This window comes from Pongo abelii, chromosome 15, assembly GCF_028885655.2.
Source record: "Pongo abelii isolate AG06213 chromosome 15, NHGRI_mPonAbe1-v2.0_pri, whole genome shotgun sequence".
NCBI classification, from domain to species: domain Eukaryota; kingdom Metazoa; phylum Chordata; class Mammalia; order Primates; family Hominidae; genus Pongo; species Pongo abelii.
In genome coordinates this window covers 50,871,369-50,889,229 of record NC_072000.2, presented here as the reverse complement: position 1 = coordinate 50,889,229, position 17,861 = coordinate 50,871,369, and the positions used below count along the sequence as shown (strand labels likewise).

Genomic DNA, 17,861 nt, shown 5'->3' with positions numbered 1-17,861 from the left:
TGACATTGAGTTTTATTGCTGCTATGACATTCATCTTAATTCTAAGATATTGTTTTAAAATCAAATACAATTGTTTAATTTGTTAAGTACTGCTTGCATGTTTAACATTTTTAAATTCCCTCTTCATATTAATTTAGTATCTTTCAAGCCAATGAAATAGGTAGAACCCATCAAATTGGTAATAATTCCTGCACTACTTACTTTTAATATAAGACCTAATATTAAATACCCTACAAATAAATGCCAAATATAGATAACAGCGATGAGTATATTGCTATTTTTTAAAATTTTCTTTTGACTTGACAGAATTAAATCTTATTTTCCTCAAAGTATTCTTTATGCTCCCAATTTCATGACACATACTTTTATATGGCTTTGAATCTAAAACAATAAGCCTTCGGAAGGACAGAATCTCAAGAGGTAATGAAATTTTTCACTCCTTTTCCAGGATGAGATACTCACAGTCATTTTCTCTCTCAGTTAGAGACGCTAGTGACCATTCCTCTCTCAAGACTGAAAATTTAGGAGTCTACACTCAGCATCCGGTCAGAAGACACATGTTGATCAGCAGTATGCGCAATCACTTTTGAATTCATCAGCTTTTCTTCTTTTCTCAAATCACATATCTTTTTTTTATATAGGCAGTATTTTTTTTTACTAGTTTCCTGCCTAAGTTTCTCACTCATTCAATCCATTAGCTTCTTTCCCAGCAGTTATTGTTGTAAAACATAAAATAAATTTATATCATTTCCCTGATTAAACATTTAGAAAAATGCCTGTTTCTGTAGCAACATGTTTTTCTCTCTTCTTTTCTAATTAATATTACTCAAGATTCATTAATTTGAAGAGAATGTAATTTTGGTTCCAATAGTTGCATGTTCTGTGTTTTGCCCTATGGAGGAATGACAGAGAGCTGCATATATTTTTATTGTATATTTTACCTAACATTTTAACAATAACCCACCGCCTTAGCCAGTCTATGTATGTGAACACTATATGACTTTGATTCTCAAATCGTTTGGCTATATTGATTAGCTTCTAGAGCTCTGATTTCTGATTTTTAGAAGGCTTTTTTTCTTTCTTTTTTTTTTTTTTTTCAAATCAGTGTATCATCGGCGTTTAGGTTCACCTTGGATTTCAGTATACATTTGAGAAGTTTTAAATTAGGTTTTATTATTTTTTATGCTTTGCAAGTGTGTCTTTTGTGAAATTCTTTCCTTACCACCATTTAAATTATTTGGTTCCTATCCAATTATTTGCCATCACTGAGTTCTTTTCACACTAAAAAAGTGAAAATCAGTGGCTTCACTGTAAAATCTTTTCTCCCATTTACATGAGGACTGGTTAAAATCATTTCAGAATAACTGGACTTTAGAGTAAATATTCAACATCTTATAGCACTAAGATGCTTCACAAGTTAGCACTGACATATTTTTCCTGTATTCTGCAAGCACATGGATTATGTCAGCCATTGTGGTGAGAGCTGATATCATCCCTGTTCTTGAGAATTGGACAGTTTGGCAGGAAGGGTGGGTACTGAATGTTATAACAGTACCATATCCTATAGTAGTTTCTAAAGTATCTATAACATGTTCATTTTTCTCCACCTAAGGACATGCTTTATTTCTTCTCTTTTTTTATCCCTTCATGAACCAACCTTTTCTGGCTGAGAGATTTGATTTTTTTCTTCTTTAAGATCAGTTAAAATGCCTGACATTTCTCTTGTGAACGCTTTCTTTGGTTCCAGTAGACAGTATCAACTATTCTTTCGTAGAATGTTCCATGGTGTTCGTTTATATTTTTCTATTGTATGACTTCGGTCTTATTAAGTATACTTATAAATTCTATTTTCTTTTCTTTTCTTTTCTTTTTTTTTTTTTTTTTTGAGATAGAGTCTTGCTTTGTCTTCCAGGCTGGAGTGTAGTTGGGCAATCTCAGCTCACTGCAACCTCTGCCTCCCGTATTCAAGCGATTCCCCTGCCTCAGCCTCCCGAGTAGCCGGGATTACTGGTGCCTGCCACCACTCCCAGTTGATTTTTGCATTTTTAGTAGAGATGGGGTTTCAGCATGTTTGCCAGGCTGGTCTTGAACTCCTGACCTCAAGTGATCCTCCCACCTTGACTTCCCAAAGTGCTGGGATTACAGGCGTGAGCCAGTGTGCCCAGCCTAAATTCTATTTTATTTTTCTATTATCTGAAGTCTAATCTTACTATTTATTTACCTTGTTAGTCTCTCACAGTGGAATGTTTTCTTGTGTATTTGTATATTCAAAATGTTTGTGAATTTATAATCATTGGGATTTAGAGGAATTCTCTGCACTTCAAGTTCACAGCATGTCTTTCAAGATCAATTTGGCATTGGCTCTTTTCAAGCACTCCAGCAGTATCAAAAGTCAAAAAAATTTTATGGTAACATAAATATTTTTATCATCTTCCTATACTGGTGAGAGTCAAATGTTTTTTGGTATATCCTATGTCTGAAACTATAACTTTTCTAGATTTTAGTCATAGGTGGTGGCTTCATTACCAACTTCTCTTCTTGCAGTAGTCTATTAACCTTATCTCCCATGGGCCTGAAAATCCATCTCCCAATGGTAAAAAAGACCAACAGCACTCTATTTTTCTCCCCAAACTCTTATTAAATGTCTTGTTTTCAGCAGTGTTTTTTGATCCCTAGAGACTTCTTTTTCTTGCTTGCAAACATACATCTAAAAAGAGGTTTGGCATAATTTCATCTAGCATTTCTAGATGAAAGATAAAAATTTGTTCTTGTTTTGAGTCAATTACACCACCAACTGTATCAGAATTTGTTGTCTGTATGAGTTTTTTTTCTGAGATTGTGCAATCTGATAATAAAATGGGCTCATTTTATTTATCTAGATTTTCTCAGCACCTCGTAGGAAAGCAACATGTATTAGCTACATATTGTCTCTTTTACAAAGTGAAAAATTAATAGATACCCCTAAATTTGCAAACATGTCCTATAAACCTGTGTAGTTCTTTTAAGTTTATATTCATACAGTCTATTTTCCAAAATGGGAATTATTTTCAAAAGCGAGATATGTATGGTCTTGATCACTATTATATACCGTCTTTTGTTTTTATTTCAAAATCTGTATTGACTTTACTAAAATCAGTTCCTTTATCCAAGCACATTTTAAGTGTTCATAGTGGGAATAATAATTGTTTTTAATTTATGTTTGAACTTTATGCATAAAATTATATTTTGCAATCTCAATGTAATCATTTTTCAAAACCATTTTGCAAAATGAAATACCAGTATTTCTATATAACTCTATAAAATATTTTCAAAAACAAATTTTTTCTATATAGATATTTTAGGGATATTTTTTAAATCCAGGATTTATATATAATCATACGTGATGATTCCAAAGTTTACCTCCCAGTTCAGTTAATGAATATAGTTCTAGATCAGTTAATCTGAAAATATTTAGATCGGAACAACATTGTATAAGGATAAAACTAGAATGTGAAAAGTTAGATTGGAACAACATTGTATAAGAATAAAACTAGAATGTGACAGAGTAAGAAAATTTTTTTTGTATGCTTATTGGAAAAATTAAAATGCCTGAGTCATAAAAATATATATATTTATGAATTCTTTCCCTGTTCAACCAGTAGATGTCATGTTTGGATGTCAAAACCCAAGATTATTATAAGGATATTTCTTTGGTTTTACTGTGTCTTTCTTACAAATGAGTATATAAGCATAAAGTACAATTGGATCTGAAATTAGAGGAGAAAATTAAGTGTGTCCCGTTTCAAAAAATTTAAGATGCCCTTTTCCAATAAAATCAGGAAGCATTTTTCCTTTTTAAAGCTTTTCCACAGTAGGTTCAGTAGAAAGTATGCTGTGAGGCGTAAGTAAGCATGCCTATATTTAATCGTAACAATTGAAAATTATTTGATTAGCAATTACTTATTACTAATCATTACTATTTATGCACCATCTAAAAATATTTTTTACCTTTAATTCCAAATAATATGATTATTCAACTAAAAAAAACTTTATTTTCTAATCTCATGATTCTAAGTAAAAAAATGTAACGGATCTTATTGTATTTGATTATTTATTTGTATAATCTTTCATATGTTATCCCCATCTCCATTCTGCACCTTAATTTATCTATAATATGAGATATTGAAATAATCTCTAAAGTATTTTCTAATCTAATTCTCCATGAAAAAATATTACCTGTGATTTACCCAATGCAGATAAAGCATTTAAAAAAATACATTGGAAAGTCTTTGTGATAGCCTGCAATTAAATATAAAGATAACACTTTATAGTGAAATTTGATCTATTTGTAATATTTTAGTGGGTTAGATTGGAGCTTAATTTTTTTACTACCTCGAAAATGGATCTTGGTAAACAAATTCATATGACTCACAAGATCATGAGGATCTGTTTTTTAACTTCAGGGTGAAAGTATTTCAGTAACCTCAATTTCTAACTGAGGTAACTGAAATCTAAATTTCAGTTCATTTAGATAAATAATGTTCCTAGAATAATGACAATTTGTATTCATGGCATGCAGCCAGTTATCCTCGTGGTAGTCAACAAAAGTCAACTATAATAAGATAGCTACTTCCTGAAATGCTTCGAATATTTCCTGTTATTATTCTATCTTACTTCGCTCCATCCCCATTATCTGATGTCTCTCAGTCTTGCCCCAGAGAGATCCTGGCTGTTGGATCAGGCATGCTGCTGCCAGTCTCAGAGGAGGAAGAAGACCAAAGAGATGTTTCTTATGACTTTAGGATAAGTTTTTACATCTTTTGTTATATAGACTTGTAGGTAATTTCAGAGAGAAATTTCAGCCTCTTTAAAGCATTCCAAATTGTAAGGTTTGTATTTCCTTGCATCAGAATAACCTAGGGTATTTGAGAATGTCTGGATTCCTGGTCACCACCTTAGAGATGAATTCATCCTTATGAATACTATATTTTGAAAGACCTTATTCTATTTAATAAATATGGCCTTTCAAGAGGAATTTTTTAATGTTATGAGATAATTTTGAAGTGGCAGTTCCTCCGTATTTAAACCATACTTAATCTAAAATTAATTAACATATCAAATCCAGTTTGACGGGCAAATGTTTTATAGCAGCCTACACGGTTCAGTTTCAGGACTGAAAGTTATTTTAAATGACCATCTTGTGGGCAGCTACCCATCTCAGCCCTGCTAAATGGCTGTTTAAGTGTTGACTAAATACCTCGAGTAAAGGGAAATTTATAGTCTACTGAGGTAGGCCATTCCATATTCAAAGGTCATTGGTAGAACATTTCTAAGTCAAAATATTTACCATTTTACTAGGAAATCACTGGTATTCATCTAATTTCATATATCTGTTAACATTTATTCTGATTTTTTCTGTGATCTATTTCAACTCCTAAAAACTGTTTGCCCCTCCGCCTTTTTATCCATGCTAAAAAAACCCCTAGTTGTGCCTGTATTCTCTTCTTGATTCTCTTTGAATGAATTGTTTATTTTATTAAGAATGGGCTACTTAGAACTGAATCAATCACCCTTAGGTTTCTTCCTTGATTAAATAACAGAAGCAACCCCTCAGTCCTCATAGAAAAGGAACACTAGACTTTTACCTCCTCAATTCAATCTAGATACTACTCTGTAATGAAAACACTCTAGGTTTATGTTACTCGTCTAAGCAGCTCATTACTTCTTTAGTAAATTTGTAGGTATTGGATGTGTATTTTTAATTAAAACCTCTAGCTGTCTAACTCAGCTACTACTAAATTCACCTTCTTTATTTCATTTTGAAAAATTTTGTTTCAAATACAAATTATCAAGAATGCTTTGCTTGTTGATTCCTTCACTCAGTATGTTGTTTTCCTCTCATTTGAGACTTTGCTTTTTTTTCTTTTTTCTTTTTTTTTTTTGATGGGGCCTGGCTCTGTCCCCCAGGCTGGAGTGCAATGGCACAATCTTGGCTCACCGCAACCTCTGCCTCCCTAGGCTCAGGTGATCCTCCCACCACAGCAAGTAGGTCTTCCTGAGTAGCTGAGACCATAGGTACACTCCACCACACCCGGCTCTTTTTTTTTTTTTTTTTTCTGGTAGAGACATTATTTTGCTATGTTGCTCAGTTTGGTAGGTCTTTAACAACTAGGTTCAAGAGATCTGAGCACCTCTGCTGCTCAAAGTGTTGGGATTACAGGCACGAGCCCTACATCTGGCCTAATCTAATTAAAAGAAAGAAAAAAAGAAAAGATGTTAAATGAGTGATGATAAAAATACAGCTTTTCAACTTATTAAGAATTGCGAAGCTACATGAAAAGTCTGGAAAAAAATGTAATTAATTTCCATGAATGAGGAGGCCATACCTCCTCATTCATTGTGTTCTTAATACCTAGGACAATATTTTGCATTGAATGGGTTCTCATTAAATATTGTTGTATTATTAAATAAATATGTTATGTGTAATAGAAAAAAATATACTTCAGAATATTGGGAAGTTGGATCTGTAATTCCAAATGGTGTGTAAACTTTTCATTTTGGCAATTCAGAAAAACTGAGATGGTTTGTATGTGCTATATACACTACATGTAATTCACATTTCTTTAAAAATCTAAATATAAGCTAAATATTGACCAGATCTTTTATTAATTAATTGTTTTAAGTTTTATTAAGTTCACTTTATTGATGAAAGCTGCAGGTAATACAAACACAAATTTCCATTTCCACTAATTGTTTTCTATACAGTGGATCACTCACTTCCCCAAATACCTCTTTTGACCTCTAGGACACCACATTTTTAGTTTTCCCCAAAGTTATGGTTGTTCCCTGTCAGGCTTCTGTGTGGTTGTTATCTCCTCCCATAACTCTTAACCTTGGATTGCCCCAGTGTCAGACTTTCACCTTCTCTATCTACTCACACTCCCTTGGTGATATCATCTGTCTCATGGCTTTAAATTTAAATTCTATCTGCATGCCTATCGTTAGCCAGATTATATCTCCAGTCCTGATCTCTCTTGTATTCCAGACTAGTTATATCCTACTGCATACTTGATGTATCCACTTAGATCACTCAAATTATTTAAAAATGACTTTGATCTTCTTTCTCCAGATTTCATCCTCCCATGGATTTCCATTTTGGTTGATGAAAATCCCATTCCTCCAATCACTTAGTCCAAATGCTTTGTGTTCTTCCTTCTCTTCTCACACTGCTCATCCAATCAACCAGGAAATCTCACATCTGTTCTCAAAACATATCCAGAAAATTGATTGGATTTTATAATTACTAATGAAAGATAGAGTAGAAATGGTAAAAGGGCCAAAGGGAATAAGTATGCTTACACTACAATATGTCTTCATTCAAATTTAAGCACACTTTCTGTTTTCAGGAAAGGCCTATGCTCCAGAATTCTATTATGATACCTACAATCCAGTATGGCAGAACAGACACCGTGTTTATTCTTACAGTCTGCAGTGGACACAGATGAATCCTGATGCAGTGGATCGGATTGTTGCATACCGGTTGGGTATCAGGCAGGTGAGAAATCTAATCAATGTCGTTTTTTCTTTGTGGTCCTCTGTGAAGACCTTGTTATCATTTTTCTAATAGTTTTGCATGAATTCCAAAATATATTTTATGTATATGTGTTTCTGTATATAGATAGACAGATAGATAGATATGTTTTCACCATATGTATATTACTCCACACAAACTGTTCCACATTACTTAAAAATCTTTGAAATTACACATTTTTCACTATGACAGCAGACATACTAAAGTGACAGCCTTTGCGCCTTCTAAAATCCTTCATCACTAGATATGCGAGATAAATTACATGGTATAACTTCATAAAAGGAACTTATTTCAGATGTGCTCACACTCACCTATACTGCATAACCATTTGTCTTGTTTCCTAAGAAGCCAGAAGTTGTACATATTTTTGCTTTAGGAGTTCAAGACATATACAGAATGTTGCATAAGCTAATTTAATATGTCTGAGAAATAGAAATATTTTTGTAAAATGAAAACAAATTGAAGTATGATAGTTTCTTAAGGGAGCTGAAGATCAAGGATTATGTGGAAAAAACTGTATCTTTTTCAAAGGGTTAAAATGTTAAATTCACGTATCCTTTGTATAAATGTTATTTTTGAAATTTAAGTGTAGGTCTTTACATTGTTTCTTGTTAGCATATTATCTGGATGAATTTCAGCATAACAAAACATTTTTGAAGATTTATTTGATCACCACATAATCTATTAGCTCTCTCCCAAAACCTTGTATTATCCCTAGATTGGCAAAGTGTGTGTTCCACTTCCTTAACTAAATCACAGAAAAATCTTTTGAATTGGGATGGTAGAAAGGATAAAATTTTCGAGTAAGATTGATCAACCTCCAACGATTCATTCAGCTATTCTATCATAAAACCATTGTTTTTATCTTGCTCACAAGGTTACAATAAAATACTTGTATGACGCATTACTCACATTAAGATACACTGTGGCTGGGCGCGGTGACTTAAGCCTGTAATCCCAGCACTTTGGGGGGCCGAGGCGGGCAAATCACGAGGTCAGGAGATCGAGACCATCCTGGCTAACACGGTGAAACCCCGTCTCTACTAAAAATACAAAAAAATTAGCGAGGCGTGGTGGCTGGCACCTGTAGTCCCAGCTACTAGGGAGGCTGAGGCAGGAGAATGGTGTGAACCTGTGAGGCGGAACTTGCAGTGAGCCGAGATCGCGCCACTGCACTCCAGCTGTGGGCAACAGAGCAAGACTCCGTCTCAAAAAAAAAAAAAAAAAAAAAAAAAAAAAAAAAAAAAAAAAAAGATACACTGTAAGTAGCATATTCTTATTCAGCCTGTTTAAGATTCTCAAAAAATGAAAGAGCTTCTCTTAGTGAAAACATCCTGGCCTTTGATAATTACTGGATTCTTCTCTAAGTGCTCACAGGCTGCCGATACAGCAGACCATAGTGGATCATTCACAGTGTTTCTCTGGTTATCCCTCACTGAAAAAGGTCTGTAGGTAAATCTGAGCAAAACCGAAATCTATATTAACATTGTTCTACTCATTCTAATTTGCTAATTTTCTTACACAGAGAAGATAAAAACAATAGCAGCAACAAAACGAATTAGCAGTTCTTTCTCCGTCAGCTTTTGGGCTTATTTCTTTTTTTCTTAACACAGCTAGTATTTTATAACCTTTCATATTTGGAATATCTATAAGGATTCTTGACTATACACACCTCATACTCTTTTTAAAACTCCTTACTACAATGTTTAATCATTCACATTCATTTTTTTGTCATACATACTTTGTAAAAATATAAGACTCTATGACTAAATTTTCATTTGTAAAATTAATTGTTTTCTTTAGGTAATTATCGTGCTATTTTCTGGTTATAGGTTTATTTGCAAAGATAGAGTCATAATTGTATCTTTAGTTTCTTACTTTCTTCCTCAGTTATGTTTTCTTGGAGTCTCTGGGTAACTTCCCATTACTAGCTTCCCATTACTAGCTGTGTGTTTTAAGTTCATAGAATTTACCCACCCTTCTCATCATCCTCTTCCTTTACTCTTATGCACCTCAAATACTTTGTTTCTACTCAGTATCTGTGTTGTGGATGCAAATCAAAATCCTTACCTATAAGTGAAATTTTAGTGAGTTAGAATTCCTCCCAAGAGAGATCCCGTTATTTAAGCTTTCTCTTTCTCATCCATATCTTGTACTCATTAGCAGACTATCCTCTGTAATATTTTTTGCTAGGATTGCTACACCATTTTCCAGTGACAAAGTCTTCTTTTATTTTCCTTTCCTGACATGAACATCTCCAAATTCAATTTTTTATATTTTTATCATAAAACTGGTGTATAACTCCCTGATACGCAGTGACACACATTTCTCAGTCATTGTATTGTTCCTTTTGAAAAATTAGTGAATTTTCGCCTACTCTTCTTCTTTAGAATAAATTATATATGATTCCATATGTATGTATAAATTTCCCTTTTCTATGTTTTCTTTTAAACTAATGAATTCCAGACACACCTGGCTTCCAGTTCTAGCCAATACAGCCTCATATTTTTATAACTACATAACCTTGAGCCTGTTTCTGAGCATATCTAAGCCTGGGTTTTTAATCCTATAAATTGAAGATTATACCTGTCAGGCAATTGGAGTATGAAGTGGATTATGTCCCCCACTTGTTCCACAGGCCAGGTACTCTTGTGCAGGGCACTCCTTGCACAAACAGTTACGGCAATTCTTATACTCATCTGTCAGTGTTGTATACAGATTTTTTAAAAGAGTACATTTCATGAGCTGAGCATGTGTAATATTTTTATTATTTGAGTTTTGTTTAGTATACTCTATATTCTAAGCCTAAGCGTTATTTCAAGTCATGGTTTTCACAAAACAATTTCTAGACCTTTTTTTATTATGTCTCATTTTCATTTCAAACCTATTGTCTTCTGTAAGATCTATGTTATTGATTCACATTTTTCTCTTCCACTTCGAGTTTCATTTCAAGCCTTCTTGATTGGATCAGTAAGTCTGATACTAATACTGTTCTTTCCAGGTTTTGTAAGATTTACGCTATTCGCTAGAGAAAAAAAACATATTTCTAGTGTAATAAACCATGGTGCAGAAAACAAATATTTCCCTTACTCAATTTTTGAAGCTAACTCTTTACCTGCCACTGTATACATTCTTTTCTGGACTCCTTTGTTCGTAGGATTTTCTTTTATATTTAGAAATAAGTGTTTTTTTCCAGGGTGCTTTTTATGATGCTGTATTCTAATTGGTAATTTTACTGTTTCCATGGGAGAGAAAACTTTGAGGTATCTTTCAGGGATGTCTCAATAAAGAGTAATGACTTTGTGCTATTCTGCCAATGTGAATAAGATGGTGCTGTTTGTAGATGGGGTGTAAAAAGAGAAGGAGCAAGTAGACACATGCCTCTTTTTTTCACAACTATAACCTCTGCACTGAACTCTTGCATAAAACATCTCTACATGCAAAATGGCCCCAGCAAGCAACATTGCCTTTGAAGATTCACTTACAAACAAAAGTTTAGGATGATAGGGCAAACGTATTCTAGATACAATAAAATCAATGTAGTTCTTTTTTTAAAAATTCTTTTTTAATAACAGGAAACAAAGGCATTAATGGAAATAGGTGCATTTTTATATTATCTCAGAAAATTTAAATTTCTCCTTTACCAGGCATTGACATTTAAATTTCAATACTATCTTAGGACACAATCAGATACTAACTTTTAAAAATCACCTTTGGATAAAGAAATCACTCTTGAATTCTGAACTGTTTATTATTTTAATGAAGATTTTATATTACATGCATGTAGCCTTTTTCATCTGCCAAACTATTTCAGAATCCTAAATCAATGAGCTTTTGAACATAGTAAACATAACTTGGATGGTTTAAATACACTGAGTTAGGCATGTGGCCTAAGCAGTATACATTTTTAAATACACGGATTTCTGTCCTAATAACTATGGTTCACGTATTTTACTAGAAGGCCAAATTTTATTCAAAGGATTATTAATTTATGTTACATATTTTGTGATTTTTAAAGTCTTATTATTTTAGGCAATATTTCTATTTTTAGGCTACACATGTAAATGATTTCTTCTATCCATAAAATACCTAGGTTATCTAGTATAAAATATCTCACCTCTTAATATCAAACATTGCCTTGATTACATAATGCATTTGTGTATGAGATGAAGTCTGAAAACAAATTTGATTCTTTAAGACTAATAGCAAGTTCACTTCCTAAGACCTTACCTTATTTTTAATCCAGAAACCTTTAGAAACCTTATTAGTGATTCTTAAATAGGACTGTAAAAACCATTGCTGTGTTATTAAACTCATAGATGTAGGGGGTTGATAAATTGAACCCAGAATTCCCTTTTGGTTAAACTGTATGGTCTGTACTTATATTTGATTGGAAAATTGTCTCAGATTTCAGTATTGACTTACACAATTTTCTTGTAAAATAATGCATTATATCTAGAAAAAAAGCACTGAAATTCTGGAATCACTGCTTTAAGAAACTTAAAAAGAGAACTAATATATAATGAGAAGCTAAAAAATTAATTCGTGGAAAAAAGTTTTCTCAGAATCTTTATGTCCTAACAAAGTTGTACTTTTTAGGCTCAGCTAAGCAATTGTTTAATCTCCTTAGACAGCTATTAACCTCCAATTATTTGCTTCATTTGTTGCTTAACAGGAAAGAGAAAAAGATTATTTGAATGTCTACTTTCCTTGGTATCTAAGGAATTAAAAAACAAGAAAAATGTTTCTAAGTTATCTAAATATACCAAGCAACATAAACATCATTTTACTTCATTTGAAATGTACACAATTACAGTTTTAAATAATAAACAATTTTATACAGTTTCCTTTTTTATATTCAGCCATAGAAATACACAATGATGTGACTTTTTGACGGTATCTTTGGAAAGCAGGATATTTTATTTTCAAAAATCCTTAATTGACCAATTCCTGTCTTCTCAAGTCATGTTGTATTAAAATATTTAGAATTATCATACTTATTTGCTCTCCCATTCAGTCAATAAAATTTTGATTAAATTAGTTATATGGTAATTTCCAGGAATTTAAAAACGAAGAAGTATTGTCCTCAACGGCTTATAAAAGTAAGTGGTTTAATAGAAATAAACAAAGAGTATCATAGAAATCGATGGGGGCAGTTAGTACTGCCAGGTAGTGGGGCAAGAGACACGATCACTGAGGTGCAAACTTCATTTGTTTGTTAGTTTTATAGGTTTATTCTTAAACTTTCTTCTTAAACGGTGACCACTAGTAATCACTAATTACTAATAAAAAGTTATAAGCAGAAAAGATATGTTTGATACAATTGATTGTTGGATAACTTTATTACAAATTTAATTTTGGTCTTCAGTAGATGTGACTATAATGGTTGAGCTATTGCTTATTTCTCCTTCCAGTTAAAACATTTTTAAAAGTTATTTTAGTGAATAATTTTTTGCTTATTGTTGCTTGTTAAAGGCTTAATGGTGTTGGACAGTCTACAGACGCTGAAAGAGAACAGTAGGATAAGACAAATGAAATTGGGATAACCTGTGTGCTTGACTTAACCCATTTAGATAGATTTTATTGCAAGAACTGTTTGGAGGAACCATTTCATGCCTGTCCAGGAAAATCTGTGGAGATTTGATAATCTGGATTCTTCGTGTAATCTTACATCATGAATAAAGTGACATCTTCCATAGATTAATCTTATAATACCATACTGAGTATACTGAATGTTATTACAATAGAGACAGGTACAACAGTTAGGCACATATTTGGGGCATGTACTGATGATTTAGATTAGAATAGTGAAAGGGGAGAAGAAGAAAAATGGAATTAAGAAAATGTTAAAATAGGCAGAACTTGAATTTTGACTTTGTTTTGGGGAACAATTTTGAAAAAGATAGTGACCTTATTTCTCTGTCATTCACTTCAATTTCTTTAGTGAATGCTCTGGAAAGCATTAAACATATAGAGATGAGAGAGAATGAAGGACTCAGAGAAATGTAGAGAAAACATTTTGTAAATGGTCTCTGTGGCTGTGGAAAAGAAATAAGCCATATGTCAGTTGTAAAAAGTGAAGTTTATCTTCATCTTCCAAATGAAGGACATTGCATATATCTGCTTCATTCCTACAAACTAATTTTACAATGTATTTATGAGGAGGGATATATAAATGGTAAATTTGAGAGACCTGGGTGAGAGATGGACCCTTGATTGTTGTAGAAGGTTCTGTAAAATAAGGGTACCTTGTCTTGGAAAACTCCAAATACTTCTTGAGGATTTTCTCTGAGTCTGTTGCCTTTGTATAGATTTAATTCTGTTTAGAAATATGGTTTGAGAACATTAATTAGAAATGTGGAGGAAACAAGCAACCTCAAAGACACTTAAAAGAGTGAAAGAGGGTTAAATTATTGACATAAATAAGATTTTTAATCAATGTTTACAAGTATTCCCATATTTTCAGATGTGGACTTGTTAGATTGGAGTGATAGGGGAGCATAAAACCGTTATCCAGATTAGAAACATGCTACTAGAATTTGGGTGAACACTTTTTCTTCAATATGTTAATTTACAAGTCAGAAGCATTAGATATGAAACTGAAGGTGGTAAAAATTTAGGCATAAGTTTTTCATCTGAAGACAGCAGTAGTAAAATTTCCAGCAAAAACGAACTGAAAGGTAGAAAAATCTTATATTTGTATGGAAACTAAGAAGACAGTGTGTGAATGCGCATTTGTGTGTATGTTTGTACTTACAAACAAAGTTTTAAAATATGAAAATGCAAATTTGCTTATGAGCAAAGTACAGCAGGTCCTTGAATAATGTCATTTGTTTAAGGTCATATGGTTATAATGTTGATGAGAAAAAAATTCAGTTCCTGGCTGGGACCACTATCTGTATGGAGATTGCATATTCTCCCTTGTCTGTGGATTTCTCTGGTTTCCTTTCACATCCCAAAGATGTGCACATGAGGTGAACTGGCATGTCTAAATGAATCACTCCCAGTCTGAGTGAGAGTGGGTGTGTGTCTGAGTGTGCCCTGCAATGCGATGGAGCCCTGTTCGGTGTTGGTTCCTGTCTTGCACCCTGGCTGCTGGAATAAGCCCTGCCCCCACCCCATGACCCTCAACTGGAGTAATTGGGTAATAATTATCTTCCTTGTTTGTATTAATATTTCTTAAATGTATGTATAGCTCATATTTATTTTACATTTAATATTAGAAGCGTTTGGGGCTTTATTTATAAGTTTGGTGATGTTTTTATTACCAGAAATACGCCATGGGATCTTAACTCTTGTTTAGATCTCAATTAACTTAAGGTAAAATTGCTTTCCTTATAAGTCATTTCACTTAAACTTGCAGTTGATTTTGAATCAATCATCATTTTCAATTGCTCCTTTTAATTTTAATGATAAATGACCATTAGTTTAGCTTTATCATCTTCAGTTGTAGTTCAAGTTTCTTAAATTATCTTGAAGTGTGGAGTCATCCACATTTTTACATGACTTTTCTACCAAAAACCTGACTGCTTTTCAACATTTAAAAGATTTAACTAAAATAGCTGAAACAATATTTCTTTGAATAATAAATGTTTGACATGACAGATGTCAATAAAACTACATAACTACTGCTGTACAACTACTCAGTAATGGACTGCTGTGTTTGCCCAGCTTCCGTTTTCTGTTTTAAAATGTTCAAGAAAGAAGTGCAAAATATCATTGAGTGTTTAAGTTGCTTTATCAGACTTCAAGTTTTGGAAACCATTTGTAAAAATATGGAAGCAATAATTTGAGTAGAAATTTGAAGGTGATAATTTAGATATCATAGGCATCACTTATCTTTTTTATTTAACTTTTATTTTAAGTTTAGGTGTACATGCACAAGTTGGTTATATTGGCAAACTTGTGTCATGGGGGATTGTTGTGAAGATTATTTCATCACCCAGGTATTAATCCTAGTACCCACTAGTTATTGTTCCTGATTCTTTTCCTCTGCCCAACCTCCACCCTTCAATAGGCCCCAGTGTGTGTTGTTCCCCTCTATGTGTCCATGTGTTCACATCATTTAGCTACTACTTACAACTTAGAACATGCTGTATTTGGTTTTCTATTCCTGCATTTATTTGCTAAGGACAATAGCCTCCAGCTCCATCCATGTCCCTGCAAAGGATATAACTGCATTAGTTTTTATGGCTGCATAGTATTCCTTGGTGCATATGTACCACGTTTTGTTCATCCAGTCGACCATTGATGAGCACTGATGGCCGAGACTATGGGTTTACTAGGTACAGGATCATGTCATTAAGTCTGATAGTTTGACTTCCTTCCTACCTATTTGAATGTCCTTTATTTCTTTTTCTTGCCTGATTGCTCTGGCCAGAACTCCCATTGTTGTGTTGAATAAGAGTGGTGAGAGAGGGCATCCTTGCCTTTGCTGGTTTCCAAGGGGAATGTATCCAGCTTTTGTCCATTCAGTATGATGTTGGCTGTGGTTTTGTCATAGATGACTCTTATTAATTTGAGGCATGAAGGGCCATAGGAACAGTTCCAAAGAAGTTAAACTTTACCTTGAAAAGTGGGGAGACACTAAAAGAGTCAAAAGAGAAAAATCAAATAGTCATTAATGTGGTACTAAATTAATAGGGGACAAGCACAAAGTAAAAGCTGTTCTTTTTTTTTTCAAATGAAATACAATGACCTGAATCTGATGCTGCATTGGAAATTTGAGAGAAAATATGTGGCAAAATCTGGAGTATTTGATGATTGAATGGAGGCTAGGGGAAGGGAGAGAGCAAAAAGGCAGGGATGAAAACAGTGTTCACTATTAACATGCTTATTGTCTTTAGATAACCTTATGTCAATTCATATAAATATTTGTCTCATTTCTATATATTAAGAACATATCCTTGAACATGATTGTTTATATTAAAAATGAAAATTAACTGTCATTGAGATGAATGTTAGGCACAGGTTTAATGGAATATTTTCAAGGAAATGTAAAATTATAACATTTATAAACAAAATCTCAGGAAAGCTTCAAGTTAAAATATAAAAATATCTGTAATGTACTAATATATCCATGAGGTTCTTTTGTTTTGTGTTCTAAAGATCTTAAGCTAAAACGTTTCCTTTAGAGTTCCATATCTTAGCAAAATGACACAATACAAAATTCATAGGTAGTTTTCTTATATTGAATAAGCAGTTTCTCTGCTTAGATAAGCTGATTTTGAAGATATATGTGTTTATGCTATAATATAAGGTACTGCAATGATAGGTCATAATTTTTACAAAGGAAGAATTTTTAAAAATAGTTTCAATTTGGATGTATTTTTTTCCTTTACAATATCCCTCTATAATTTTTAGATTATCCTTTCCTCATATTAGAAGGTATCTTAGTATCCCATTAATGTTAGTGAACTCAGTTAAGTGCTTCTATGTATTGATACAAAATTTTCTTTGGAATGTCAACTGTATTTTGGAGGGAGCATGTTGATGCAGGTACCAGGCCTTAATTTCTCCTTTTGGAAGGGACATATGGTGGTTCTGCTCACACTTTCTTCACCCAAGCAGCCCCTTGACTTGATCTGAGGAAAACATGGGAAAAAAAAATGTTCTTCCTTGAACTTGCAAGAAATAAAAGAACCAAATACTTGTGAAGAGCTCAAATTACTACTAAGTACTGCCTTTCTGAATAGCAATATTTGGTTGAATATATTATTAGTGCATTTGATTTTCTAAAAATATAACCTCAAAAAGATCTACTTTTTAAGTTTATTTGTAGAATACTGAAGAAATAAGAATAAAGATTTGATTCATCTGTTGCAATTAAATGTATTATGTTCTATTATGTGCACATGGGATAGGAAGTGCACCAGACAGAAAATATCCATGATCTCATGAAGCTTATAGTTCGGTAGAGTAGGAAGCAGACAAAAAATTAATGGATAGAAAGCAATTAATGCTATGCAACAAATAAAACAGACATAGAGGGAAAACTGGCATTGTTAAAATTCATTCTGTATGCCAAATGATTGAAAATTTGGGAAGGCAGCAGAAGCTGATCTTTACATTTCCCACATGTTCATTATTTTGGGACAATTTTTAAACCACCTTGATGGAAAGTGGACTTAAACTTCAATCTGGGGAAAGAAGGAATCTAATTTCGAATAATAAAGCACAATAATTGAAATGAAGCAATAATTTCTCTCATGTTCATTTGACATTTTACTTATTCTTAAAAACATATGAAGTAAGGTAAATTCCCTAAAAATTTAGTGGCTACATTTATAAC

General features: G+C 32.9%; 1 protein-coding gene across 2 annotated transcripts in view; it reads left to right on the top strand.

The window, feature by feature from the left end:
• The window catches only part of MDGA2 (MAM domain containing glycosylphosphatidylinositol anchor 2), an 825,106-nt gene that overhangs the window by 747,322 nt on the left and 59,923 nt on the right, over positions 1–17,861 (top strand). For both annotated transcript variants that reach the window (XM_024231654.3, XM_054530089.2), the window contains one exon: positions 7,386–7,534. In XM_024231654.3, coding sequence (XP_024087422.3) covers positions 7,386–7,534 — 149 coding nt within the window. The remainder of the gene's footprint in view (positions 1–7,385; positions 7,535–17,861) is intronic.